This window comes from Boleophthalmus pectinirostris, unplaced genomic scaffold (assembly GCF_026225935.1).
Source record: "Boleophthalmus pectinirostris isolate CB_2022bp ecotype Guang Dong unplaced genomic scaffold, ASM2622593v1 HiC_scaffold_19, whole genome shotgun sequence".
Lineage (NCBI taxonomy): Eukaryota > Metazoa > Chordata > Actinopteri > Gobiiformes > Gobiidae > Boleophthalmus > Boleophthalmus pectinirostris.
The window spans coordinates 846,192-873,561 of record NW_026571140.1 but is presented as its reverse complement, the minus strand read 5'-3'; the positions used below and the strand labels follow the sequence as shown (position 1 = coordinate 873,561).

Sequence of the window (27,370 nt, the reverse complement as noted above, 5' to 3'; positions counted from 1 at the left end):
TGGAGTTTTTTGCTCATTTTTTACCATCATATGAGATTTTAACTAACTAAGAAGTGCAGCATGTGCAGTTCAAAGGACAGACGTAAGGGACTGTTGGACTGTGATTGTCTTTCCCATAATCATGGAGACAGTACAAGGAGCTAGCTAAGCTAATGAGCTAGCTTTGAGATACCACATGTTTTTTTTTTTACATCAAATGTGGCAGCAGATGTGGCAGGAGAGCCTTCAGAGGAAATACTTTGAGGGAATTAAGATTTCATGAGAAAAGGAAACACCAGAGTTGAGTAAGGATGAGACCTTTCCTGTTGTGTTCACCTGGTTCCCCCTGGACACTGCTGTGACGGTGCAGGACACAGACACGGGGGACACAGCATCCCCTCTGACCAGTCCGACCCTGCCCTACCAGCCCAACCCTCCCCGACCAGCCCAACCCTCCCCGACCAGTCTGAAACTCCCCGACCAGTCTGAAACTCCCCGACCAGTCTGAAACTCCCCGACCAGTCTGAAACTCCCCGACCAGTCTGAAACTCCCTGAAATTTCGACTCTCTCTGACCAGTCCAACCCTCCCTGACCAGTCTGAAACTCCCTGAAAAGTTTGACTCTCTCTGACCAGTCTGACCCTCCCTGACCATTCCAACTCTACCTGACCATTCTGACTCTCCCTGACCAGCCCAAATCTCCCTGACCATTCCAACTCTACCTGACCAGTCCCAGTCCAACTCTCCCTGACCAGTCTGACTCTAACCATCATTAAAGATTGTGATGATTAAAATCAGTAACTACTTTTTCATTTTCAGAAAGTCAGCACAGACCTAATTTAGATATAAATCCACTGAATTTTCCAAAATACAACAAAAACTTACTGCCACAGCGATCCTCCCCAAAACATGTTCCGGTATCCTCTTGTACACGTCCAGTGACCCTCCTGCGGCACACACAAGAGTTTTCACTAAACTTTGGTGGTGTAAAGAGAGCAGCGGTGGGACAGACTTTTGCAGACGTGTGAAACATGGGAATCAGAGCATTAAGACACAGTTGAACAAGCACAGGCCCAAAGACAGCGGCGCTTCCAGTTCACACCGGTCTAAACACACATGCTAACAAGTGCACTTAAGTCTGCACCATCGCGCCCTTGTACCTTTTAGCACACATGCACGCTACGCCGCTAACACTCTTTTAAACTGCACAAGTGTAAATGGGTACAGAGTAGGTGTGGACAGTCGTTCATAACTCGTCTAAAAATGTGAAGTTTGACCTCCACAAACTCACCGTCCATAAACTCAGTGCAGATGGAGATCCTGTTCTCCACAAAGAAGGCCCCAAAGAAGGTGATGATGTATGGAGAATCACACTGGAAGTAAAAAAGTAAAAGTATGAGTCCAACTCCTTTAATAATCACTTCTACAGAAACATTTCAATGACGGATTTAGAATGGCCATTTCATCATATCTCTATAAAATGTTTTGAAACACATTGGACGAGAAGGACTCGTTCAGATTTCAGTGTTTCCAATGTCCTCCAGGATATATTCAAAAATTATTTGTGTCATTCATTCTCAAATCCACCTTTGTTATAAAAATAAATTATACTAGGACATCTCATTTGAGATCAGCCCACACGACATTGAAGCAGTTAGCAGCCATTTAATGGCCTGAGTACTTCTTACATTCCATTCTTACATTACATTAAATCTAATGATTAGCTTCAGTGTTTTAAGTACTCATGGCCTGCACTACAGTATGATTTACTGTCAGCAGTGTATAGACTATAGTCTGACCTTGTAGAGAATTTCTAACTCAGACATGATCTGTTTCTGTAACTCCACTGTGATGTCCAATGGAATGACCTGCAAACACACAAGACACAGCCATGAAGCAAGCAATCATTTATTTATCTGGACAAAATATGACGTGCCAGCATATAGCATTTACCTTGACAGCTAAAACCCGCTTGTACGATAGATGATATGCTCTGCAAAAAAGAGAAATAAAGCTTTACAATAATCAGTATTTGCAGACTAAAGACACTAAAGACGCTGAAGGTTCTGAGTGTGGTCTTCATGTGCAAAGAAAACAAGTGTGCACAAACCACACATAAACCTCTGTATATAAACTGTACTGGACAAACAAGTTAAGGTGAGCAGCAGACTATTTGTATATATCAAAGCACAAGTGCAGTTTTTTAGTTACAAAATTATCCGATTAAACAGTGTAATAGTTTGTAGAGCACATGATCAGAGGGCTCCTTGTCAGGACATGGCCTACAAAGATTCACAGATTCAGCTAAACACAGGTCCAGCTGTCACTTCCTGTGTCTAATGGTACGGAACAGTCCAAAGCCTGCCTGACCACTACAGATGGGCCATTACCAGCTCTAGACACAGGCAGCCAGAGCACCACTGAGACATCACAGGACTCACCTGTGCACCACTTCTTCCTTTTTGTACAGGAACTTAAAAATATGGGCTACCCAACTTTTGTAAATGTTAAATGTGTGTTTTTGTTCCCCAAACACTTATATTGGATGTAAAAGCAGCGCTATGCACCTAAATTAGACCTCTGCACGCTGTCTGCATCCAGCTGGATCAATCCCAAACCCAGAAGAAAAACACACAAGTGCGGTTAGGACTGAGTGAGGGCTGCTGGTTCACCCTGCGTCACTTCATTGGTCAATAAACCTCAACTAAACATGTGCACATGTAAGACAAAAGGGTTTGTGAGCGCTATAGACTAGTAAAGACACATTTACACCTACGTCCTCTTTTTACAGCTTGAATAAAATAGTCCATCATATTTGCATGAACTTGAATTAGGGCTCATGTTAATGAACAGGTGTGCTGTCATTTTATAAAAGTAGATGTATTGGAGGCTTTATCAAGACAACTACAGATACAGCCCTTTCTTAGAAGCCCATGAGGCAGGTAAAACAACACTACTCTGGATTACAGCTCATTAGCTCAAAGTAACAGTGCAGTCTGCAGTGTCACCTAAACTGGCATTACCAAAACCTGAGTCATTTTTCCTCAAGGTCAGAGTTGACAGAGCCAGACAGGGCCGGGGCACTGGTTCCAGACAGAGTTTTGAGTTGCACGCGCCCCTATAATGATTTAATTATCCAACTCCTCAATGCCAGGCCTCTTCTTTAGTTACAGCAGTCAGAGGTTAGCTTACAGCACTAGTTACACAAGCACTGGCCCTGAGTGTGAAGGGCGCCCAGGGGCCAGCAGCTGTCAGCTCTGGCTCACTACGGGGGTAGCAGACCAGGGGACTGAACGTGATCTGTCCACCACGTTAGCAGTAGACTAGGGGAGTGAATGTGATCTGTCTGCCGTTCTAGCAGCAGACCAGGGGAGTGAATATTATCCCAGGTTACACTCTGTCCTCGGTTCTAGCAGCAGACCAGGGGAGTGAATATTATCCCAGGTTACACTCTGTCCTCGGTTCTAGCAGCAGACCAGGGGAGTGAAGGTGATCCCAGGCTGCGCGCTGTCCACGGCCTGCCCTGCTGCAGTGGACAGGTATGCTAACAGGTGTGATTAATGCATCTTAGACTGGCATATCACATTACCGTGCGGCCAGACACCTCCAAACCAGAGCGGCCCTTTAATTAACAACACCCATTAGAGTCATGTCAGGTGGTTTACAGTCCAGGACAGGAACTTACTTCAATGTGTATGGAAGAAAGTAGCTTTTAGCAAGACTTAATACTCTGTTTCTCACTTTCATAGCTACTTTTAAAATTTTTAATTTAAATGCATCACAGTTGATCCCAAAAGAACAGAACTCACACATGTGGTTATTAGTGCGTTTTCGATCATGTTTCATCACCTGGTTTGAGTTGTCTGGGGCTGTCAGTGTATGTTTTGTTACCTTTTGTGTAAGAGCTCATAGGGAAAGACAATGAGAAATATCTCTGGATAAAATGTTATTCTGTGTGACATCAATGTTGCAATTGCTGACACGGGGATATGCAAAATGGCAATATTTAAGTATATTGTAAATAAAAAGTACTTAATCTTTCACTGTAATTTTGTGATCCATTCACTTTTTGTATGCGATCCAAGCCCATTTTTAATCACAGAGGTATACAGTATGGCACAATGGCAGAGGTTTAAGTATTTCTAAGAACAGACTTTGCAGACAATATTGCTAATTCACTATTAACATTTCACAAATCAAATGTTTCTTTTGAATACACTTAAGTCTTAATGTATTGTGCATTTGATTCTAATCTTTTGTAGAATCTGCTGTTGCCAAGCAGGTCTGAGGCTTGTTTTAATTTGATGTCTCAGTCTTCCTCTAAGCTACAATCAATATCAGTTAAGCATGACTGCAACCTCTTAATTAAGTGGAAGATGAGCCAATGTAGCAGGGGTAGACATGTTAAATACCAAGTGGGCAGGTTGGCTGTGTAAGAAATAGATCAGAGCAAGCCATCACCATGCTAAACAACATGTAGTTCAGTGGGAGTCATTTAGGCGTGCTAATGGACATAGCAGCCTGTGGCTATGTGCATCGACAACTCATTTAGCTCAGAGACAGCCTTTTGTACACGCACTGCTCATACATGTGTACTACTCTACTATTATACTACCAACACACTGCATTAGACATATAACAGTAATATCCTCATAATATACATGTCTGCTTTTACTACATGTTTAGCTACTGCTTACTTTAATTATAGATGTGATGGTGTTTCTCAGGACTACCACTCATGTTTTGTGTTGGAAGCAATGGTTTACTCCATTTTTCATGTATTTGAGCAGTATTTGTCTTGCCTCAGTACATATATAGTACAAGCAGCTCTTGAGGTCAAAATAAGTCTGCTATGTACTGTCTGCATCTTTACTGTTCGATATCGAGGAAGTTGTAGTGCTAGTCGATAATAATAACAACACATTGGATTTTTACAGCACATTTCAATGTGCAGTATGCACTCAGTGGTGGTAAGCTGCTCTTGTACCCACAATGGACCCTGGGGCAGACTGATGGAAGCAAGGCTGCCAAGCTGCACCATCAGCCCCTCCCACCACCACCAACACACCCACCACTTATATACTAGGAAATGTGGATGTGTCAAGTGTCTTGCCTAAAGACACATTGACAGAACTTGGTCCAAGCAGGAACCGATCCCCCGACCTTGGGGTTGGGTCTAGAGCATGGTAACCCAATCAAAATACGATGAGTTCTGACAAATATTTAGAACTTACTTTCGGGTTTGGGTCGGACTCAGATACAGATAGTGCATCAGTTGTTTCCTGTCTACAGTAAAAACACTCACTTTGAGAATCTTAAAGATCTTTTAAAGATCTCTTAAAGAAACTCAAAAGATCAGAGCTCTGCACTTCTAGTTTAGATACAAGTCAAAACTGAGTTATAATTATTTGTGAAATGTGGTGCAAAACTTCAGATACAGGATTTTTACAGCATAAAAGATTGGAGATAAAGTCCACAGGAAGTAGAGTCACTATTGCGAATCAAGCAGCTTCACCTCGATCCGTGCACTGTGTGGATGTAAACGAACACACGTCAACTACTTTCACCTTTTTACTTTTAAATAACTCCTCACACTGGATTACTAGCCCATTTTTGTGGACTGGATGTGATTATATGTGGAAAACAATTTCTATGGATAATGTGGATGAGATGCTGAACTTTAAATTTACTACTTTACGACAGGTGAGGAATAAAGTCTTTTCATTATTACCTCCGCCAAGGAGGTTATTTTTTTGCCGGCGTTTGTCTGTTTGTTTGTTAGTCTGTTAGCAACATAACTCAAAAAGTTATGGACCGATTTTGATGAAATTTTCAGGATTTGTTGGAAATGTGAAAAGGAAGAAGTGATTTCATTTTGGGGGTGATCCGGAAGAAATCCTGGATTCTGGATCACTTTTAAATTTTAGTTAACATTGTGGTAAATGGGGCCAAAAATTTTGTTTCTCAATATCTCGATTAATTATTGACCAAACCCCATGAAATTTGACTCAGGGATGGACAATCGGATCCTCTTTCATATTCCAAATTGAAAGATACGAGACAAATATTTATGGAAAACACAATTAATATGAGGGGGACTGTAGTCCTTGGCGGAGGTCTGCACTCTCTGAGTGCTTTTCTAGTTTTCGTTATGTCCTGAATTTGTATTTGTGTCCTTTAGAGGCCACACAAGTGTCACTAGGCCTATGAAAATAGTGTGATTTTAAATGTGTCGGGTTTGGACACAAATATCTTAATGCCTGTCGGGCTCGGGTTGGATTCGATTGCTGCTCTGTTGAACATGGGATGGGCTCGGACAGAAAAATTCGTCCTGATCCACACTCTAGTTGGGACCATTGCTCTAACCAGTGAGCCACAGTTGTTAGCTTTACAGTCACAGTGTGTGTGAATAATTAAGATACTTGTATAAACTGAGGAATAACTTTGGACCACTGCAAACCATTCAAAATGAACTAGTTGTTCACTTTTTAAAACAGTGGTTGTCTATATAATTTTATATAATATTCTCAAAAAAAAATAAAAAAAAAAAAATAAATAGGATGAAAGTAAACAGGTATTTGGTTGTGTTCACAGCATTCTATAATATTTTCATTTGTAGACTTACTTACATTGTCCAATAAAAAAATGAAGTTTAGGGTTGACAGCTCAGAGAAGTGAGATTTTGTTAAGAAGTTACTAAATGTACTTGAGTAAATGTAATGTTATGTTAGTTAGAAGCTCTTCCTTTGCCACAGCAGTCCAGTCTCCATGTCTGCAGGTTAACCCACGATGGCTAGACCAGTGCTGGGGTAGGCTTAGTCCCGTCTGTCCTTGGGTGCCTCGGGGTTGTATGAGTTACAGTGACAATCCGGTGACAGCAGCAGACACTGGGACAAGGTTACCGCCTCACCCCACCACACTTCCCCCGGAGCTGACCCCAGTAAACGTAAGCCATTGCCTGGATCTTATTTACACTCCAGGTCCCGGGTAATAAAAGCTCCATCATGCAGTATTCATAGGCCTCTCTGTATGACTCTCCACTTGGGGCTGTGGCTAAAAACACTAGACACAGGGCATTTACCGGGTCACATGGGCAGCCGGGGCCTTTCTCTCCTTATGCACACAGGTGAGTTTAAAGTACTTTGTTCAATTGACTTGACCATTATAAACATGTGTATTTAACAATCTATTAAAAGGAATAGTCAGAGGATCACTAACATTTAAAAGGCCCATATGAAGCTATTTTCTGATCTGTGTAATGATGTTGAATCCTCATGGAAAAACAGGCCTGGAGATGTGCTTTGTTTCATTCACACGTGTTTAACACAAACCCTGCACATTTAGGTTCTTCTCTTAGATAGAAAACATTGTGTTCCACCTTGTGATGCCATGTGGTAATACCAGAAGTGCTCCACTGTGTTTTTAAACTCCTTAAACCTTCTCCAGAATCATCTGTATATATTCCGCCCTGGAAGTGCCAATCTCTACTGAACTACAGGTAATATGTATTAGTAGCTGTTAACTTGAAAACTACCACTTCATGACATCACAAGGTGGAACAGAGCATTTTGGGCTTTGGGCTTTGATGTAGACAGACTAATAATGCAGGATTACTCAAATGTGAATGAAACAAAACACAAACCCTGTAACGTTTAAGGTGAGGTAAGATCAAGAGTCAAATTTGTGTTAGTATATCCCGAATGATATTCTGACACACACAAACTTACAATTTGGCAAATTCTCAGTGTCTCCATGGACACCAGCAGATGATGCCACTAGGCCAATTTACAGGTCAGGAGAGGTAAGCTACAGTGAGACTGTGTATTTTTCAGGCATTTTTGAAAAACGCTGTCATACCTGCTTCCAAAGGTACACAACATACTTAGAGTTTTTAATTCATTCACAAATGTTTAACACATAAACCCTGCATATTTAGGCTAAGTTAAGTTCTTCACTGAAACTGAAAACACTTCGTTACACCTTGTGATGTGCTTCGATGTGCTTTTAAACTCCATACACTTTCATAAGAATTATTTGGATGATTGTTGAAAACTACCACTTGACATCACAAGGTGGACCAGAGCATATCTAATAATAAAGGGTTACTCAAACATGTGTGAATGAAACAAACCACAACTCCAGGTCTGTTTTTGATGAGGTAACAGCATTAAAACACGGCTTAAAGCTCACAAGGGTAAATTTTGCATAATACGGGACCCTTAAATGATAAAGACTGCTCCTAATAATGCATTATTTTGAGTTATGTGTTGAATTACTCTTATGTTATTTATGTTTTATATGAGAAAAGTACCATTATACAGTTGAAGCACACTAAAACATAAAATATTAAGAGCAGCCAGTGAAGCATCAGACGACACAATGCAGTGTTTAAGTACATAGCAGTGGTGTGTGCGCCGTATGTTAGTTTTAAGTGCACGGGGGGAGCCATGAGTCACAGAAAGTGCCGGAGTGTCCTTGTTATTGCGTTTAAAGCCATGGGGGCAGCAGGCGCGTGCACAAGATGGACCTCCGACAGAGAGAGTGTAATAAACAAACACAGGGCGACAGTGATGGATGGCCGGGTCAGTGCGTGGCTATGGGAGCTGAGGTGTTGGTAACATCCAATTGAGTCCAAATGGCTGTGGGTCATAAACGGGCTAAAAGGTTAAAAGGTGGGAAACCAATGGAGGCTTTTCTCCCGTGATAGGCTTATTATATAAGCGGGGGTAAAGGCGACGGCTCAGGACCAGGGAGACACCATCTGGAAATACACAATAAACCAAAACAATACACTGAAGCACATCATGTCTAATTTACTCAACATGTTCACATCGCCAAGTACATAAGGGAGGGCAACACGGTCAAAAAGAATCTCAATATTTGTGTGGATTATTTTGTAGATTTGATATTATATAGTATATGTTTTATTATTAGTTATATTAAATGAATCCATCAGAAATGTGCTAAAAGGTGACATATAATTAACCTGAGAAGTGCACACATGAATAAATTAACCTCAATCATTGAGAAGGGTCCAGAACTTTTTTTTTCCCCAGTGTAACTATATCACATATATACATACATCCATACACACATGCATAAAATTGCTCTTTTGCCAGAAAGATGATCTCTAGGAGTTGGTGTTATTGATAAAAACTGATACCACCATATGTTTTGCATTATCTTCTATGTCTTACATTATGCTACATGCTAAATAAAGAGAAGCATTTGAGACGGCCTCATGTCAGTGATGATAGAGAAAGGGAGTGAGATAATCCATTCATAACATCATGTCCTGAAGTCAGTGACAGGTGGATTTAAACAAACACAGTGAAGTGTGACCTCAGATAAGAAGCTGTTTTAATTTGCTCTTGAAGGAATATGAAGCTAATAAGTGTACAAGGCTTTAAGGAGATTGTAATACAAAAATATGCCTAATACATTACAGTAATTGTATATTCACTGCAGTGCACTGAAATAATGAAAATAAAGGTGCACTAGGTAACTTTTGTATTGGGAAAACTGCAATCTGCTTGTCTGTTTTTGATTTGTCAGAAATCTTCCAGTGACGCAATCACAGTTATGCATCTACATTTACCCAATTACAAAAATATGCAAAAAAAAAAAAAAAAAATATATATATATATATATATATATATATATATATGCAGTGCAAAAATATTAAATATCGGTATCAAATATCACTATCAAATATAGATATCAGAGGATACAGATATCAGGGACCTTGTATAAATATACTGATACCGACAGTGAAACCATGCCCTGTCTCCATGGAGACAAGCAGGTGGCATACCCTCAACCAGTTCCATGAAGCATCTTTAATTGCTCTATTAAATGTCTCCAGCCATGAAGAAAGAACTGGCCCATACTGAGGACAGTGACACAAAGTGGCTTTACTGCAGATATTGCTATGCATAGAGGTCATAGTTCACACAGGAAAATACCTGGCTGTGTATCGACCAGGCGTGGGCCCAAGCATCTGCGTCCTGTTACACCACTTAATCTGCCCCTTTCTTCTCCCAACCATAAAAAATACCACCACCAAACTCTATGGATTTTCTGCTGGGCTAAATTGACTGAGAAGTTGTTGGTCTTGCAATATTGGCTTCCCTCATTGCTGCGTAACCATTTCCACCGCCAAACGGATCAGCCATCCCTTTCACCTGCGCCACGATGAGCGATTGGCTTTTAATGAAACCCTCCCATAAACTGTGGAGAGGGTTGAAAATATATAGTTTAGTATATATAGTTTCGCTGGAGAGAAATTTACTGGTTTGGCCTACGAAACAAAGCGCGGCGTCAAGCGAAGGTTAGCCTGAGCAGTGATCAATACTTCAATCTCAATAAAGCAGCTCGATGGTGGTTGATGGATGGAGAGAGGGAAAAAGAGGAGAGGAGGTGGTGACACAAATGCCAGCCTTGTCATAACAGCGCAGGGGTGATCATACATCTAACTCCAGAGGAAGCGCGGAGGGCTAGAGGAGACGGCTACTACGGGCCGATGAAGTCTGCTCCTGTCAGTCCTTACGAGCAGAAATCAATATCATATATGTTTGCAACCTTCAGAGCCGAATAAATAAATGACGACCCGAAGTGGCCTGAAAGATGTCCTAACACTGAGCGATAAACACGAAAGAGAAGGATGGTAGACACGAAGAAGGGGAGAGACGGAGTAAGGGAGCGATCAATAGAGTGATACAAGTGTGCGAGAAACTGAAAGGGATTGAGTAAATGCTTATTAATGCTTGTTTGACTAATTTGATCTATTGATACTAAAAGTCCTGAATGTCTTTAGAATGATGCTGATCTGTATTAGAATAAGTATAAGAGCAGACAGACTAGTACAGTGTGAGGAATTACACACATATAAGACACATGGGAATAAAAAACAGCAACTTGATTTTATGTTGAAAATGGCATTCTATTGTCTAGATAAGGAGTGTTAGAGAGTTTGTTTCATCACAGTATAAGAATTGGTATTGAGTATCAAGTTTATATCTCGAGAATAGTGACAACACAATTTACACAGTGCACATTTTTTCTCCTATGATAAAGAATACATGGGACAATACAGCCAAGAAGAAAGAACTCCCCATACTGATTAATAGGGATCAATAGAGTGATACAAGTGTGCAATAAACTAAAAGGGATTGAGTAAATGCTGATATTTTGTTTGACTAATTTGATGTAATGATAGATAATTGCGGGGTGAACAGTCCTCAAGAGGGAAGGGCTCATTGTCTGTATGCTAATGGTGTGGTGGAGCACCTACAGTGAGGGCACCATCAATTCAGGCTCATAATCATATGACACATAATGCAGGGCTGTGGAACACTCTCTGTGCAGCTGGAAGCATGATACTATTATTAAAAGAAATAGAAACAAGGGGCATACAAGCCAAACACATGTCTTCCCTATGTATGAACTGTGGCTGAGTTGGTCAAAGGGGATAATGCCGCCGATTGTTTTATGATTATATTAGTATCCATATAGTCAGCATATAGTGTTTTATGATTAGTTGACAAGTCAAATGGTTATTTATATTGTACATACATAGATTTTTTTTAATAACCAGGTAACACTGGCAGAAGCTTTCTACAGAGAGTATATTCATGGGTTTCAAGCTTTGACAACCGTCCTCCATGGTCATAGCAATTAGTGATGCACCAAGCTTTTTCAGTTTCCAATATCAATTTTGATACTATAGCTTTAAGAATCTGCTAATACTTGATATCAACCGATACCAGTGCAGAGACTGAAAACAGTATTTATTTCCTTTAAGCAAAAATAAAACAAAACTGCAAAAAACATTATGAGACTTTCTGGTCCAACTATGACCAGCAAATAGTCTTATTACATCAATTTATAGGTGCAATCTGGATATCATCAAAACAGATATCTGGAAACCGATATCTCATTAAGATAATTTTTCAGTGTCAGTTATAATATCCTACACCAATATCAGATCGTTGTATCCCTAACAGCAATCATGCAATTCAAGTCAAAATATGACATATCTTGTTAAACACAAAAAAGTGCATTATTGATGAGTATTAATTCATCTTTGTTGATATTTTGAGCTGATGTCTTTGTTATAGAAAGCCTCTGTTGGCATGTGTTTGAGCATATGTATAGACAATGATGAACATGTATGAAAATAGTCGATGATCATTTAAAAAAGTAGTTAGTAACCATTATACAATTCCATTGCTGCAGTCCTACAACAAGACTTTTGTCAGTATACTTCAGGAAGGCTATGGCTGAAAAAGTATCTTGTAAAGTAGTGTAATCCCTCATTCATCTAGAAATGGTATAAATGTTTCAAAGATAGTCATCTGGACCATGTTTTTGACCTAGAAAAAAAAGAAAAATATACTTCTGTATGGAGTCGAAAACAAAACAGTCTCCAGATGACTACCTGTGAAAGCTTTTGAAATAGTGAAAAAATAATAACATAACATCATACATCATATGAATTTATGTCATATTATTAACAACATGCTTTAAGAACAACTGTGATTGAATGTTCCTAAAATGTGCTGCTAGTGAAAGTTAAATGACTGTTCTTTTATGCAGAATCAACATATGGTCTCACAATGTCAACATAAGTAAGGTCCTGTAGTAGTAACACAAAGTAACATGAAGTGTGTGTGGTGTAACCTCGGACCATGGATCATTTGGATTATATCAACATCACAAGAAAGCTGTTGACCCCTCCTATTGATAACTGCACATCACTCTAGTGAGCATCTTATTTTATTTATTTATTTTTTGTAGCAAAATAACCATGTGCTACAAATGTTATGTGCTAGCACGTTCTTGCTTCCTTCAATGCTATTTTCTTAATAAGTGAAGGAGAAGGAAGCAAGAACAGTGATGGTGAAAAAGGGGGTGGATCAGAGCAATGACATCTTGAACACCAGAAGTAAACAATTAAAACACGGTTAAGATAGATAGATCTGCTTTAACCTGAGTGAAAAGTTAATATATCTTTACTTCAGCTTTTATCAGTATGAGCAAATATATGCACAGCACACAGCAGCAGGCCAAATAATAGCGGTACCGGCTGAAAAGATCCTTACGACCCATCCCAGGCAGACACACAGTGTGTGCTGTGTGTGGACTTGAATGAAGAGGTGCAGCACAGAACACATAAACACATACTTGTAAACAGTGCCTCCGTTGCCGTGTCCCAGCTGCTCCTGGTACTGGATGTCCTGAGCGTTTATCTGCAGAGCACACAGGTTCACACTTAGGCTTTTTAAGGACACTCCAAACATGACAACAGAGAAGAATAAAGGTTCAAAGTGGCTTCTACACAGGGCCAACGAGCACAGATGATCAATATGACTGGCTGAGAGCTTATAAACTCACACCAGCTGTGAGTGAGAGGCGTGTGGTCACTCATAAAACATGTGCAGCCTGTGGTCAAATAAAGCATTCACTGTACACCTTTAGTCATTTATTCGACCAAAATGTGTATTCGTTGACTAATCATTTTATTTAGATTGTAAGGATTTATACGAGACAACAGCAGAAAGGAGAAGTGAGTGAGTGAGCTGAAGATCTAGTATTTTTTGGTATTATCTGTAAAAAGGCAGATTAAACTCATGATTGACAAGTAAAAAAATTGGGTATTTTACTTCTATGTGGTATTAACAGCTAAAACATAACATTTTTAGATCACTATGTCCCTTTCATTGTTTTGAAAATGTTACAGTCACCCAAAAACAACTGCGTCACAATTGTATTAGTTTCACTTTCATTTCACAATCAGTGTGCATCGCTCTAATGAAACTACTGCACATCGCATCGAGTTTGTGAAGTTGTAGTGTATTGTTGTAGTTTTTACATGAACTCCCGCGCGGGTGTAGTCCTGTGAGGGCAGTTTGGGTCAGATACACAGTGATAGGTAATAGTAATGCAAGTTTTTGCCATGCTCCCTTTTTAGTCGACTAATCGATTGGTGGGACATGTCTGAAGTCAACCAAGAATTTCGTCAGCGGACTGCAGGCCTACTTCAGTGGGACATTCAGGGAGCTAACACACACTTCCTGGCACTGAGCTGGAGTGATGAGGTCTAACCCAGAGCGAGGAGAGAGCGAGGAGGGAGCGAGGAGGGAGAGGGCTCCATTAGTGCACTGTGTTAGGCTGTAAACTCGGGGCTGCTGCTGTAATAGTCTCCAGGACGTGTTAACTACTGAGTAACAGAAGCAGTGAACAGGGCTGTGCCAGTGCAGTCCCTGGGTCCCATTGGCCATCTGCTTCAGCGGCCACCAGCAGGCTCATCTCTATGGGCTGGACAAGCGTGTGGTTTCTAAATGAAGCCTTTTACTTACCTTTAGTACAACATGGCAAAAGTTAGAACAAAGTGGCTCTATCTGATTTATTTTACATATAGTTTATCAAATTGGTTTGGTTTTGCTCCACTACAGATATATTGTGAAAGAAGCTTTTAGGGTAGAGACGAGACCCCTGTGTGCTGTCTGCCTCCAAGTATAAACCTTTTCCTTTTGTCCAAGAACCGGGAAGTGCGCTGTTAACATGCTAATGACAAGAACACACTCATCATGAATAATTATAGTGCTAGAAATTGTTAGGAATTTACAATAAACTTTGGACCAGTGGTTAAAAATTAACATAGTTGTTTTGTTTTTTTGTTTTGTTTTTTACATTTTAAGAAAGGTAAAAAACAGGTGCAACACCTTTAAAGTTGCACTATGTAACTTTTTGTATACCTGGTTATGCTATATGGCATTATACTTGTCTGTCTTGCATGCATTCAATTATCGCTGCTCTAAAATACCTTCTTGGGTGGGATTACCTTTCCATAGACCTGACTTATTTATTGCCACACTGTGGAACATTCCACAGCAATAGCATCTCTATAATTCCTCCTTAGCATCTCCAGTTGAGGCTCACCTGTCCATTTGAGAGGATCCTCTTCAGTTCAGCAGATGATTTCTTTAAGCTACAACAAAAAGACAATTTATTTGAACATTTTGTCAGCAATACATTCTGATTTTCACTTCGCCTTCACTTGTTTTTTTATTTATTTATTTATTATTATTATTTTTTTAATAAATCTGTTCATTCATTTAGCTGTTGGTCATTTTGGGTGAAACAAAAAAAGTTCTAAGTCTCTTCTGCATGTAATGTTTCAGTCATCCAGGCAGGAGTCAGCAAAGGAGGAATTAAATTGTCCAGTTGACAGAACTGAATTTCTCCTTTGCTATAATCATCTTCTTCCAAAAAATGCAAACTACAGCTCTCGGTCATCCCATGCATTTCAAAACATGTACGGTTTAAATTACATGGATAATAGGCTTTGTAAAGATAACACTAAACTGAAGCGTACACAAACACATTAGTTTTGCATATAGAGAATTCTGAATTTGATCTGATAAATTCTATTTGTTTGTGACTTTGTTTCAATTGTGATTAATCTCTTGGCTCTAAACCTGTTCTTAATCATGTTCATTTTTTCAGCAGCACACCCTTTACTCTGTCCCAGAATCACCATCTTGCCCTGTGGCCCTCACCTGTTGTTGGCTATGGAGTTGGGGACGGCGTGCGTGCAGTCATTGGCTGGGCTGGTCCTCGTATTAACCTGGAGGTCCACACAAACACACATTTAATAGCTGCTGCAACACCCTCCCGGACAAGCTAAGTGGACAGACTAACAGGCAGACAGACATACGAGCGGACCACCTAATGAACAAGAACAAAACACTGGCTCTCACTTGGGCCCAGAGGTTAATTGGCTTTTGTGGGAGAGGAGAGTGGAGATGCCCACAAGGACGCGCTGCCGATGGCCAACGGGAGGAGCCATTAAAAGGGAATTGACAATAAATTGGTTGCCGAAAATTATGAGAGGATCAAGCCATTTCGCGGGGGAGCATTTACGTCTATTAAAATGCATGTTTACTCTATAGACCTCTGCGCTCAACCCAGATATCGAACGCGAAAGAGCAGCCGGCAGCTTGTAAACGCCATACTAAAAATAACTTGTTTAATTGAGGTCGAAAAGTCGCTGTGTTGGGTCTGCAAAAGCATAGGGATTCTCTGTTTAATTAGTGCCCAGGAAGACCTAATTTACATGGCACATAACACTTAATGTGCCAATTACGCTGATATTAAAAGTGGAGGAAAAAGGGTAGCATTTACAGCTTTGACAAAAACATCTTTTAAAGAGGGGGTATTTTACTTCTATGGGCTATTAACTGCTAACAGATAACATATTTAGATCACCATGTTACCTTTTACTGTTTTGAAAATACTATATTGTCTATATACTGAAATATACTACTGCACATCTTTTCAGGTTTGTGAAGTTGTAGTGTACACTTTTTGTACATGCTTTCATATATTTATGGATTATATTGATAATTGCTGTGTGGGAGCAAGGATGATGTTGTAAAGAATCACACTGCTAAACAAAAAGAGAGGTCGAGGAGGGTCTGGAAGAGATCGCTAAATTACTCAAATATACACTGAAGAGAAAAAAAGTCGATTTTGCATAATACCCCTCTTTAGCTGTTTGTCCTTGGTGAGACACTTTGCTCTTTTAGCTGAATGGACTTTTGAATAGAGATTTCACATCTATGATCTATGAATATAAAAAGGAGTCAAGTCATTGAACCCATTGTAATTAGCAGTGGGTTTCACAGCGACATATGAGTGACATAGCTGGTACGCTGAGGGCCGATTATGAATGAAGGAGGAGCATCGCTCAGCTGTGAAACTGTCATTATAGTCACAAGTCTTTCTGCTCCTTTTCATTCATTTGTTTTATGTTTAATGTTAGGACACTGTTAATGTCTTCTTATATTTTATGAATGAAATAAACAAATAAATAGTCCTACAGTCCTAAGGAAACAGACCAGAGCACTCACACAGCTGCTTTTAAAGGGACAGCTAAGGTCCTAAAGACACTGCTGGTACGGCTGTTTATTCCCAGGGGTTGGTATGTGCTGATTTATTTACACTTATTTATTTCACAAAAGCCATCAAGGTACTATTAACAGCAGTATACCTGTAGTTTAGCAGTAATGCTAAACACGTACTTATGTATTATTTAATTTGAAGGTCAATAAATCTAATGTAAGATAAAACTTACTTACTATTACTATTATCTACTACTACCTATACCACCACTACTAGTACTACTACTACTACTACCACCAACCACTAGTTTTCCATTTCTTACATTTTATGGACATATTTGGTTCTATTTCATGATAAATTGAGATGAACATGTACAAGGAGCAAATAGGGCTGAACAATTTTTCAATAAAAATATTGATAGTATATATATATTTTTTTTACACATTCTGATTGTGATGTGTGATTTATGGTTAAAATCAGAAGACTGGACTATATAATATATATAATACTATAATATTTATGAGAAGAATTCATTCTCTGCATTTGACCCATCAACTATGAATAGGGGAAGTATGTGAAGAAGCCCATGCTTTTCAGATTATCTCTGTACAGATTTCATACACACTACAACTAAATATTTTGTGGTTTGCAAAGGAAATGATGTCACTTGAATAACTGCAGCCTTTGCCAACAGTAAGCCCAGAGTAAACTGTGAGGGACTGTGTGGGGTTGTGTTAAAATGTACGTTTTACGACATATTTGTCTTTATATCAATGTATGTTTTCTGTTTCTGTATAGCAGCTATGTGTAATCTGAAAAATCTGAAATGTGTTAAAATAAAGATGTACTATGTACGTTTTCTGGTGACGGGTTAGTGTTAGAACACACCACAACATGACATTAAACAGCCACCTCTATGGAGGCAAGAAGCACATTACACACAGGATATGTGGAATTGAATAAATTCATTATGCACCATAATGAAGTTTAATGCTCTACTGTGGAACATTTTAGACAAGGCTATTACAAAGAGCATAGTAAATGCACATGCACACACTTTTACTTATTTACAAAATGTAAGGTTTAAATTGTAGTTTTAGAGGTTTAATAGTTTTTTTTTGTTTTGTTTTTTAAGATTAAAGATCCTGTTTTCATGTATTGTAGGCAAAGCTACAGTACATTGTATAAGCAGCTCGAAATAAGACCACAATGTTCTGTCTGCATCTAATTATAAAGAAATTTAATCTTCAAATAATCAGGAAGTGCTCTATTAGCATGCTAATTGTTAACTTTACTGTCACAGTAAAGCGTGCTCTTGTCTCTGACAGTTGTGAAAAGCATTTATAAACTCATCACAGTGAATAATGAGGATGTTTTGGATGCATAAGGTAAGTGAGGAATAACTTTAGACCACTGCAAACTGTTTCAAATGAACTTGCTCTGTTTTTCACGTTTTTAAAGCCGTAAAAATCTGGTACAGCGCCTTTAACCATTATAGCTTTACAGGGAAGTCCCAAATACTAGACTTTAAATGAACATTCCCCATAATGATGAGGAGTAGTGCGCCGCCTGGGTCTGCTGCGCGCTGTACATAAACAAAGACGAGGGGACAGGAGCATGAGTGGAAGAATAGGAGAGCCTTGACTCCAATTGACATTTCAATAAGTGGAACACAGCGTTACCAATCCATTTGCCTGCAACCCCCCGCTCTGCCCATCGCACTCCCCGTGTACGCCAGCTCAAACAATTATTGAGATAGGTACCTTCAGGCCATGTATGTTCCGGATCCCTGGAGTCTTGCCGGCTGAAAGAGTAATTGACTAGATTGTAGAACACATCACTGGGCCATTTACAAATGTGCCGAAAAGGAGTCAGTTCTTTAGATCAAAAAGGAGGGGAAAAATGAAATGAGAAGTGGAAATTAGTTATAGACAAGAGAGATTGAGATGTTGGGCTCTGGAGACGGCTGCTAGCAAAGCGTTGTGGTTGGGGAAGTGGTGTGTGCTATATATAGAGACACATCGCACTGATAGACAATAGCGGTGTGTTTTTGCTCTGCTCCTGAGGGCTGCTGTGTGTCCGGAAGTTTTACCAAAGCTTCAGAGGGCATGGAAGAGGGCGCAGTCATTTCAAACCTGACCTCTCTATAACCCCTCTGTGCCCCTGTAGTGTTGGGAAATACTTAATAATCTATGACGCGATGGTTGAGTATTAAAGGGCTATTACGTTATTTTCTGATCGATGTTATAATGTCGTTTCCTTATCACAAACAGACCTGGAGTTGTGTTTTGTTTCATTCACTTTTAATCCACACATACTGTAAATTTAGGCTGAGTTGTTTTCTAAAACAGAAAACACTCATTTCCTTTTTGTGCTGTCATGTGGCTCCACTGTGTTTTTAAATTGCATACACCTTCACTAGAATCATGTGTTTAAATTCAGCCTTTGGAATTGACCATTTTTAAAAAGGTAGCTGTTTACTTGAAATCTACCACTACATGACATCACAAGGTGGAACAGAGCATTTGGCGCTTTGGAGATGTAGACAGACTAATCATAAAGAGTTACTCAAACATGTGTGAATGAAACAAAACACAACTCCTGTTTTTGATGAGGTAACAACTTTCCAGCGTGGCTTAACGATCACAGGAATCCATTAAGTGTAATGTAAGACCATTAATATTTCTCTTTGACAGTAATGCGGGATTTGAAATGCATTCAAATAAAGATTCACTGCGCAGCATTTCTGGTGGAAGGTCCGCTAACTTGACGTATCCATGGAGATGTCGTTGGTTTGCCCACAATGCTCCACAATATGAGGGGTAGTGTGTCTGGAAGTTTTACCAAAGCTACGAGGGCATGGAAGAGGGCGCAGTCATTTCAAAGCTGACCTCTATAACCCTCTGTACCCCTGTACTTTTGGGCAAAACGTAATAATCTATGACGCGATTGTTCTAAATTAATAAAGCATACAGATATTAAGATTATCCAGAGGCTGCGTTAGCAACAAAGTACTTAATGCTCCCAGTGTTAATTAGAGTAAGATTAGGTTTCCAAAGTGATTTCTGTTTTGAAATGCAGTGAGTATTTGTCATTAGTACACAGAGAGGAGATAAGCAGTGTAATTAAACATGGAGCCTGTACCTCGTGGAAATATCTGCAGAGGGTCTGGCAGCAGGCCGTTTATCCTCTGTTCAGTCATGGTGTTGCAGTACTGGAAAAGTACAAAACATGGACATGTCATTCATGCACAAAAAGAAGGATGCTGAAAATAGGAAATGTTTTTTTAAAGTAAAGTAGCATTGGACTTGCAAAGACTGACTGTAAAAGAGTACTTTTCTGTTTTGTAAATGTGATTAGTTACAATGTGTTTCATCCAATAAAGAGTAATTTTAAAAAAACGCACATATAAACAGGTCCAGGAGACATATGAACAGCCAAACATCTACAAAAGTACAATGCACCACATGTCTAAAACTCAGAGGTTAAGGTTGGGTAGTGCCGTTGGTAGAGGACATTGTACCTGTACTATACTATGTCACAGCCGCCTTTGCTTACTTCATACATTGTATTGTATTGTATTGTATTGTATTGCCAAACCCTTATTACAGTTACTCCAACACCACCTATAGTCAGCTCCCATAACCTGCAGGATTACAGCAGTAGCATTAGCCTTCTCACAGACCAGAGAGCATGGTTCAACTCCTACTGCTAAACTTGATTTGATCATTTAGAAAAAGATTCACAATAAAGACCCCTCATGTATCCCATTATCCAGCTCCAAACGTAGTAATAAGCAGGTGTAATGTGCACGATTCCCACATAAGTGTGCATGTGTTCCTAGTGAAATGCCAGCAGCAGTAATGGGACGTGTGTGAAGGCGGCGTGCTGCGCTCAAAGCTGTTGCAGATGAGGACCAATGCCCTGTGGGCTTGTTCTGAGGCAGTGTAGCATTAACCCTTTTGTGCTGGAGGTCAGCAGCTCACCAAACACTGCTCTCCTACAGGACGAACACATGCACACTGCACAGGGAGCTGTGTGTGCCAGCGCGCACACATAATGGATGTTTCACTTCAACACACCATCTGTTACAGTGTGAACCAAAAGACTGTTTGTTTGAGCTTTGTCTGTTTACACTACCTTGTCTTTGGAGGCTCCCGTGTTTCCCACAGGTTTAGACTAAGACTATAGTACAATGTCATCCATCTTTTCATTACTGAAATAAGACAATTTATGGAATGAAGTGTCACTTATAGCCCCTACTGATTACAAATGTAATATAATTACTTTTGTACTCTAACATTATTGGGAAAAACAAAGTAGGAGTTGAATCATCAATTTGTGACCAGTGTGTTTTAGTCTATGAAGGGGCCACCAGAGTCGAATCAGTGAACACTGAGGTTCAATCAACAGCATTTCAAAGCTCCTCCTCTCCACTCGCTACAATATTTATTTACAATTCCTCCTGAACTAACAACTCATGGATGCGGCCATGTAAATGTGTCTCCCGGTGGGTGTGGGAGGGGCTTCAGACTGATCAGAATGGCTGCCCAAGTGGCACAGCTGTTATTAAAAGCCCTATTTATCACTGTCACATCCTGGGCCGCTGCTAGCCCCGCGCTAGCCCTGCAGCCTTCTCACCAGGCCACCTCCCAACAAAGGCTCCGCTCCCCCAAAAGAAAAGTGTGTGCCTGGAAGAAGGGGGGTTGCCTTTCACGTATACCTTTAATTTTCCGCTCAGCTAGTTTATTGATTAAGGCTGCAATTACCACCTAATCTGTGCTAGCAGTGTTATTAAAAGACATTCTCCATTGTTGGCCAATAACTAAATGGTGTCCGATCCCAAATACCATCGCTCAGCCTTGAGGGACAGGCTGGAGCGGCGAGTGGGTCTCATCATCATTAGCAGACCAAGGAGAAATGGGAGTACAAATGGTGGAATTAAAGACTCCTACCTCCAGGGGGAGCCGCGCGAGGAACAGATGAGGTCACATGTTTTTTTTCGGTGCTGACAAGGGCCGCTCTTTAACTTTGCGCTGGGCTGTCTGTCTTTCAAGTCGAACAATGATTAGAAGTGCCCACAAGTCTCCAGGCCTCCCAGGAGCGAGCAGCAATCAGAGCACGCTCACATGGAGGATACTTTTCACCGCTAATGCCCTTTGCACACTCATGTTAATTAAGTGCTGAATTTGAGCATTAATTTAGCTCGCCCATAAGTACAATTGAATATTCTGTTGGCAACGAGAGCTCTTGAATGAGCAGAAAATTACTACGGGGTAATTGTCGGAAACTCAATGTAAACATGGCTGTCCAGTCCCTGTACTACGGATATTGGACATAGGTAACCCGCAGGATGCTGTGATACCAGGAGCACATCTATAGCATGCCCATACTGCCTTGAGAGTCAAATATGATTATTATTATGATCAGAGTGACACAACAATTCACACATTTACGATGTCGAAACTAGATCAAATTGTCTCTTTAGATTCATTTGCTTATATTTGGTCAAATAAATGTGGTGTAATTAACAGTATAACTATTGAGCATTAAGGGGTTTTACAAGGTGTTTTTTTATATATATAATTTAATGATATATTAAATTATGCAAAATCAACCTTTTGGAGCTGTCTACCATGTTGTTGAAAACATGCCTGAAGCAGTTCTAGATGTCAACCGTGCATGTTTGAATAATCTTGCAATCTCTCCCAGGTCCTATTCGAACCCTCCTTACAGTTAGCAGTGCGAGCTTGTTTAATGCTCATGCACTCTAAAAGAGGGTGACTTAGTGCACAGAGTAAAGGGAGGGCAAAATGGAAACTGGTTAAACCTGTTAATACATTGTTTTCGGTGAATATAGCATTCCAAACAATAAAAGTTAACATGATGTAAATATGCTCTGTGTTACAGTTAATGCCCACAGAATGTAACAACCCCTCTTTAAAGGTTAGGATTAAGTAAAATCACAGACCTGACTGTAATAACTACTACTGAGTCACATATTGGGCTGTTTTGGGGGAAAAAGTGAAATAGTGTTTTGTTTATGTTTTTCGCTTTTTTTTTTTTTTTTCTTGGTTTGTTTGTTTGTTTCCAGTGTGTGTTTTTATACTGTAAATGGCAAATAAATAAATTTTTCATCACAATTTCGATTTGTGTGTCAAACGATCTCCAAACTCATATAATCAAGTTGAAACTATTTAACAAATTTTATTTTGGAATATTTATTTTTTATTTAAATAAGTACATTTATTTTATTTTATTAAATATAGAGATACATTTCATGTTCAAAGTATGTTTTATTCATTTTATGTTCTATACATAGCAAATCTGCTCTAAGGTATATATGTGTAACCTATATTTATTTTCAATTTGAAAGTTTTGCATAAATTATCAAATAACAAAGTGTGTTTTTGAGAGAGAAATGCTGAATAAATGCATTGTGTAACCAAAAAATAATCGTTTGAATAATCATGATTTCAATATTGACCAAAATAATCATGATAATGATTTTTTTCCATAATCAAGGAGCCTTAAACTAAACTACCCTCCTCTGTGTAAATAATTGGAGCCTAAAGATGCAATTGTCTAATATTAAATTGTAAGACATGAGATTGTGTTAGACCCCAGCCCTACAGTGACCATGTTAATGAAGTACTGAATCTGAATTCCCTAATAAGTGCACTGCTAGAGACTACCCTGGTGGGAACTAGTGTAAAATGAGTCTACAGGCAAAAACACTCACAGGACTACAGTACAAACGATCCTGGATTTAACCTTACATGAATGCTTCTCTTAATTCCCATTAATTTCCCACAATGGCTGTCCTCCAAATACAAAATAACAATAGTAATGCACAAATCCTCTGGGGGTCTTCAGGCCAAAGCGCTACAGCAGCAAACAGCAAATACATCTTGTAAATCTGAATGCAAATGACTGCTGAACGCGGCGCTCGCTCGGCCCGCTCGGCTCCTGTGGATGTGAGCCCGCTTCTTTTTCAGAGCAATCAGCAGCTTTTTAAATGCCCCCGCGTCCCAGGAGGAGGGGAAAGCCATTACTACAGTCCTAGATTTGTTTTTCAAAATTCATTGTATAAATCTGCAATATAGCGCAGGAAATGTTAAATAGCTGTGCAGGTCTGGAAAAGTGTGAATGGGAGCAGGTTACAGCTGAGTTCAAATACTGTTAATGTTGTAAGATTAGGCCAGACTATGGTAGCTGACACTCAAATAAAAAGGGATTCTATAAAACCAAACACTGTTTTGTATGTGTATGTTTTTGTTTTGTGTCATTCCTTAAGTGTGTTTAAGGAACTATATAGAATGTTCTCTGTCCATTAAAGGTACAACAATCACAACTGAACCTGCATCACCAGAGCCTTGACCTGCAGATAGAGACACATCCAAGTGTGTCTCATTCTCAGTTTATGGACAGGCCTCATGTAAAAGCTCAGAACCTCCAGAATTCCCTCCCTGAGCTGCAGAGGCTGCACTAGCACTGATTCATGATTGGCTGTATGTGCTGCGGTTTAGATAAGGTTTCAGTCACACACTAGAGGAATGCTCATCTACACCACAGTATGAATACAGTGACTGGAGGATTTCACTGTTATTTGGTCATGGTGTTAATGATTGTAAATAATGGGAAGATGGTTTCTCCTTACTGTAACACTAACATTGTATATTATGACATCCCTAAGTTAAGGCTTGGTTCTTCTTACACACCACAGAAGACAGAGACAGACATAAAAATGTGTTCGTATCCAAAGGTACATGTTAGAGTCATGGTGGCTGAGGTCAACACTTGTACAGCATGTTCCCACTGGAGCCTATCAGCACAACAGATGTGTGCGCCTGCCTCATCACCGCTCCTTCATGCTACGCACTGATTAAAACGCATCCACAAGTGAATGCAGGAGAAAAACGGACAGAAACAACGCCGTGTGCATTGTGCCTGTGGCTGCAGCCGCATCGTTGTGAGCTGATGGGGGGTAAAAGACATCCACAGATGAGAGTAGATTTTGAACAATACTGCAGCCCAGGGGGCCCGCGCCTTAATGAGGCAAAACTTTAAGTACTGAATAATAAATAATAAAAATTGACAGTTCATTTAGCTTTCAGTGTACCTCATAGAGAAGCCATTACACATCATTACTCTTACTGTCCGTGGCATGAACAGTAAGTATGGAGGATAGCAGAACACTGTGTGGAGCCACAGAACTGAATGACGACGTGTAATGTCTTGGTTGTGCTGATGGAAAACATGTAATGTTTTTGTTTAGGCTGAGCACACATACTTAAAGCTATTGCTGCTTTTTTCTCTCCACAAACATGGGAGGCACAACAATGCAGCACCACACTTCTGTACTGTACAGAGAGGGGTACCACATATTTATCATCTGGATATGAACTGTGTCTTATGCCAGAGCACAAACCTGCATTTTGGCACAGATGTGGTGTTTAATCGTGAATACAGTTATGTTTTCTTTGTTATATTCTTGAATTTTGTCATAACTACTAAGAAGCTGAACTGATATAATAATATAATAATAAATGTTCATCCTTCATCACTATCTCATGAGTTTGAAGTAACAGCCATCTGATGGTACACTGAAGATTTTGTTTGCTTCCTGAATGAAGAAGTGAAAGACTTCCTCATAGCTACTGTTACTTATACATTGTCCTTGCTTTCATTACTATGTACTATTATGTTGTACTCCCATATCCACAGAGCATCAGTACACAAACTGAAAGAGTAGAGAATAGACTTGAATGCACTACTCACATAGGACAGCATGGCTTTCAGTTCTTCATCACTTCTCACAGTGATCCTATCTCCAACTTCATCTTCATCTGTCAGCAATACAAACAAAGGTAAATATAATACCACTTTTTTAGTGTCAAAGTAAGTCAGTTACAGTTACAATATATCCAGCAGAACATAAGAGACACTTTTACAACAATAATAATAATAATATGGTCCATGTAAGTGCTTCTCTAAAGCTTAATCAGTGTTTCCCACTAATACAGGAGACTATGGTGCCCCCCATAGTCCAAAATATGTCCCCAAAGTCTAAAATAAACTGGACTATACGTTGGCATAACAAAATTAGGCTTTGTTGTTCATTGTATTGTTATAAACTTATAAAAGAAACAATACGGGTCAAAAAACTTTGCTTAAATATTCAATAGAGGCAGTAAGTGAAATCTTGAATTTCCCTCTCTCATTTAAACTCCACAAACTGTATGAGAATAAATTATTCAAATACAAATGATTCATGGCACCATAATCTTAAAAGAATCTATGTAAACATATAAATATGTAATAAAAAATCTCCACTGTGACTTACACTCAAAGGCAGTGACAGTGGCTTCAGGCATCACATCTCTGATAGCAACCTGCAGAACAAACCAAAACCTGCCATCAGAGGAGGAAAGAGCCACAAACACGTGACATGAAGAGAAGAGACGATCAGAGGATTACATGCACAATACGCATCAAGCACACTCAGGTTTCCATCACTTTGACACAGAACTAGAGTTGGAATAAGTTAGAAGAGCTAAGGAGCACTGTAGCATCACACCAACCAGCAAGTCATTGAAGTTTAACAGGAACGGATAGTCCACAGGCGAGTCCATGTCCCCCGACGGAGTCTTGATCCGAATCACGATCCCCTCCGTGTCCATGGCTTTAGTGGCTTATTACAAACACAATGCGCACAGTTAAAACTATTGGAAATGACAGGCTATGCTAACGTGCTAATTTCCTGTTGTGTTGCTGGCTCCACATGCTAGCATCCTGTTGACTCCACACAGCACATGTGAGTCACGGTGAGAGGTGAGAGCGTGTCATGGTGAGGACAGACTGCGGGGAGGACAGAGACGTGGTGTGAGCAGAGATCTGGAGCTGTCAGAACGCATAAGTGTGCTGTTTGTAAGTCAGAGCTAGCCCTGGAGCTAACAGCAAGTGCTTCCTGTAAGCCACAGCAGCACTTCCGCAACAACATCCGCTCATCGCCCTTCAAAGTAAAATACGAGACAGGAGCTCGTCACGTGTGGAAGCGATCGTGGGAAAAAACTAAAGAAAAAAAGAAGAAAAAAAAGGGTAAATAACACGAACTGTTTCTAAATGTTATTATTATACTTGGAACATTTTTCATCCATAAACATAAATGAAATGTAAACCCCCTTTTACAAACATTTTTCATAGAAGTTAAACTTCACTATTGTGCCCATACCAGCTTGTCAAAGCCTGATCCTGTCTGATCTCAGAAGCTCAGTAGGGCCGGGCCTGGTTAGTACTTGGATGGGAGACCATGGGGAAAATGAGGTGCCACACGGGGGGCGCCAGTCATAAAAACCGCCAATGTGTCGTTAGGCAAGGCACTTCACCTTCATTGCCTAGTATGAAAGTGGTGTGTGTTTGTGTTTGTGGGCAGAGGATCTGATGGTACAGATTGGCAGCCTTGCTTCCTTCAGTCCGCCCC

General features: G+C 39.9%; 1 protein-coding gene across 2 annotated transcripts in view; it reads right to left on the bottom strand.

Annotated features, from left to right (window-relative positions):
- The window catches only part of map2k5 (mitogen-activated protein kinase kinase 5), an 80,265-nt gene extending 53,391 nt beyond the window's left edge, over window positions 1–26,874 (bottom strand). For both annotated transcript variants that reach the window (XM_020940631.2, XM_055154559.1), the window contains exons 1-12: window positions 26,472–26,874; window positions 26,234–26,282; window positions 25,669–25,736; window positions 20,032–20,101; window positions 18,651–18,691; window positions 15,543–15,610; window positions 14,923–14,971; window positions 13,165–13,229; window positions 1,933–1,972; window positions 1,779–1,847; window positions 1,271–1,352; window positions 865–926 (exon numbers count right to left, since the gene is read on the bottom strand). In XM_020940631.2, coding sequence (XP_020796290.1) covers window positions 865–926; window positions 1,271–1,352; window positions 1,779–1,847; window positions 1,933–1,972; window positions 13,165–13,229; window positions 14,923–14,971; window positions 15,543–15,610; window positions 18,651–18,691; window positions 20,032–20,101; window positions 25,669–25,736; window positions 26,234–26,282; window positions 26,472–26,570 — 762 coding nt within the window. In that variant the 5' untranslated portion in view covers window positions 26,571–26,874. The remainder of the gene's footprint in view (window positions 1–864; window positions 927–1,270; window positions 1,353–1,778; window positions 1,848–1,932; window positions 1,973–13,164; window positions 13,230–14,922; window positions 14,972–15,542; window positions 15,611–18,650; window positions 18,692–20,031; window positions 20,102–25,668; window positions 25,737–26,233; window positions 26,283–26,471) is intronic.
- Window positions 26,875–27,370: the final 496 nt, after the last annotated feature.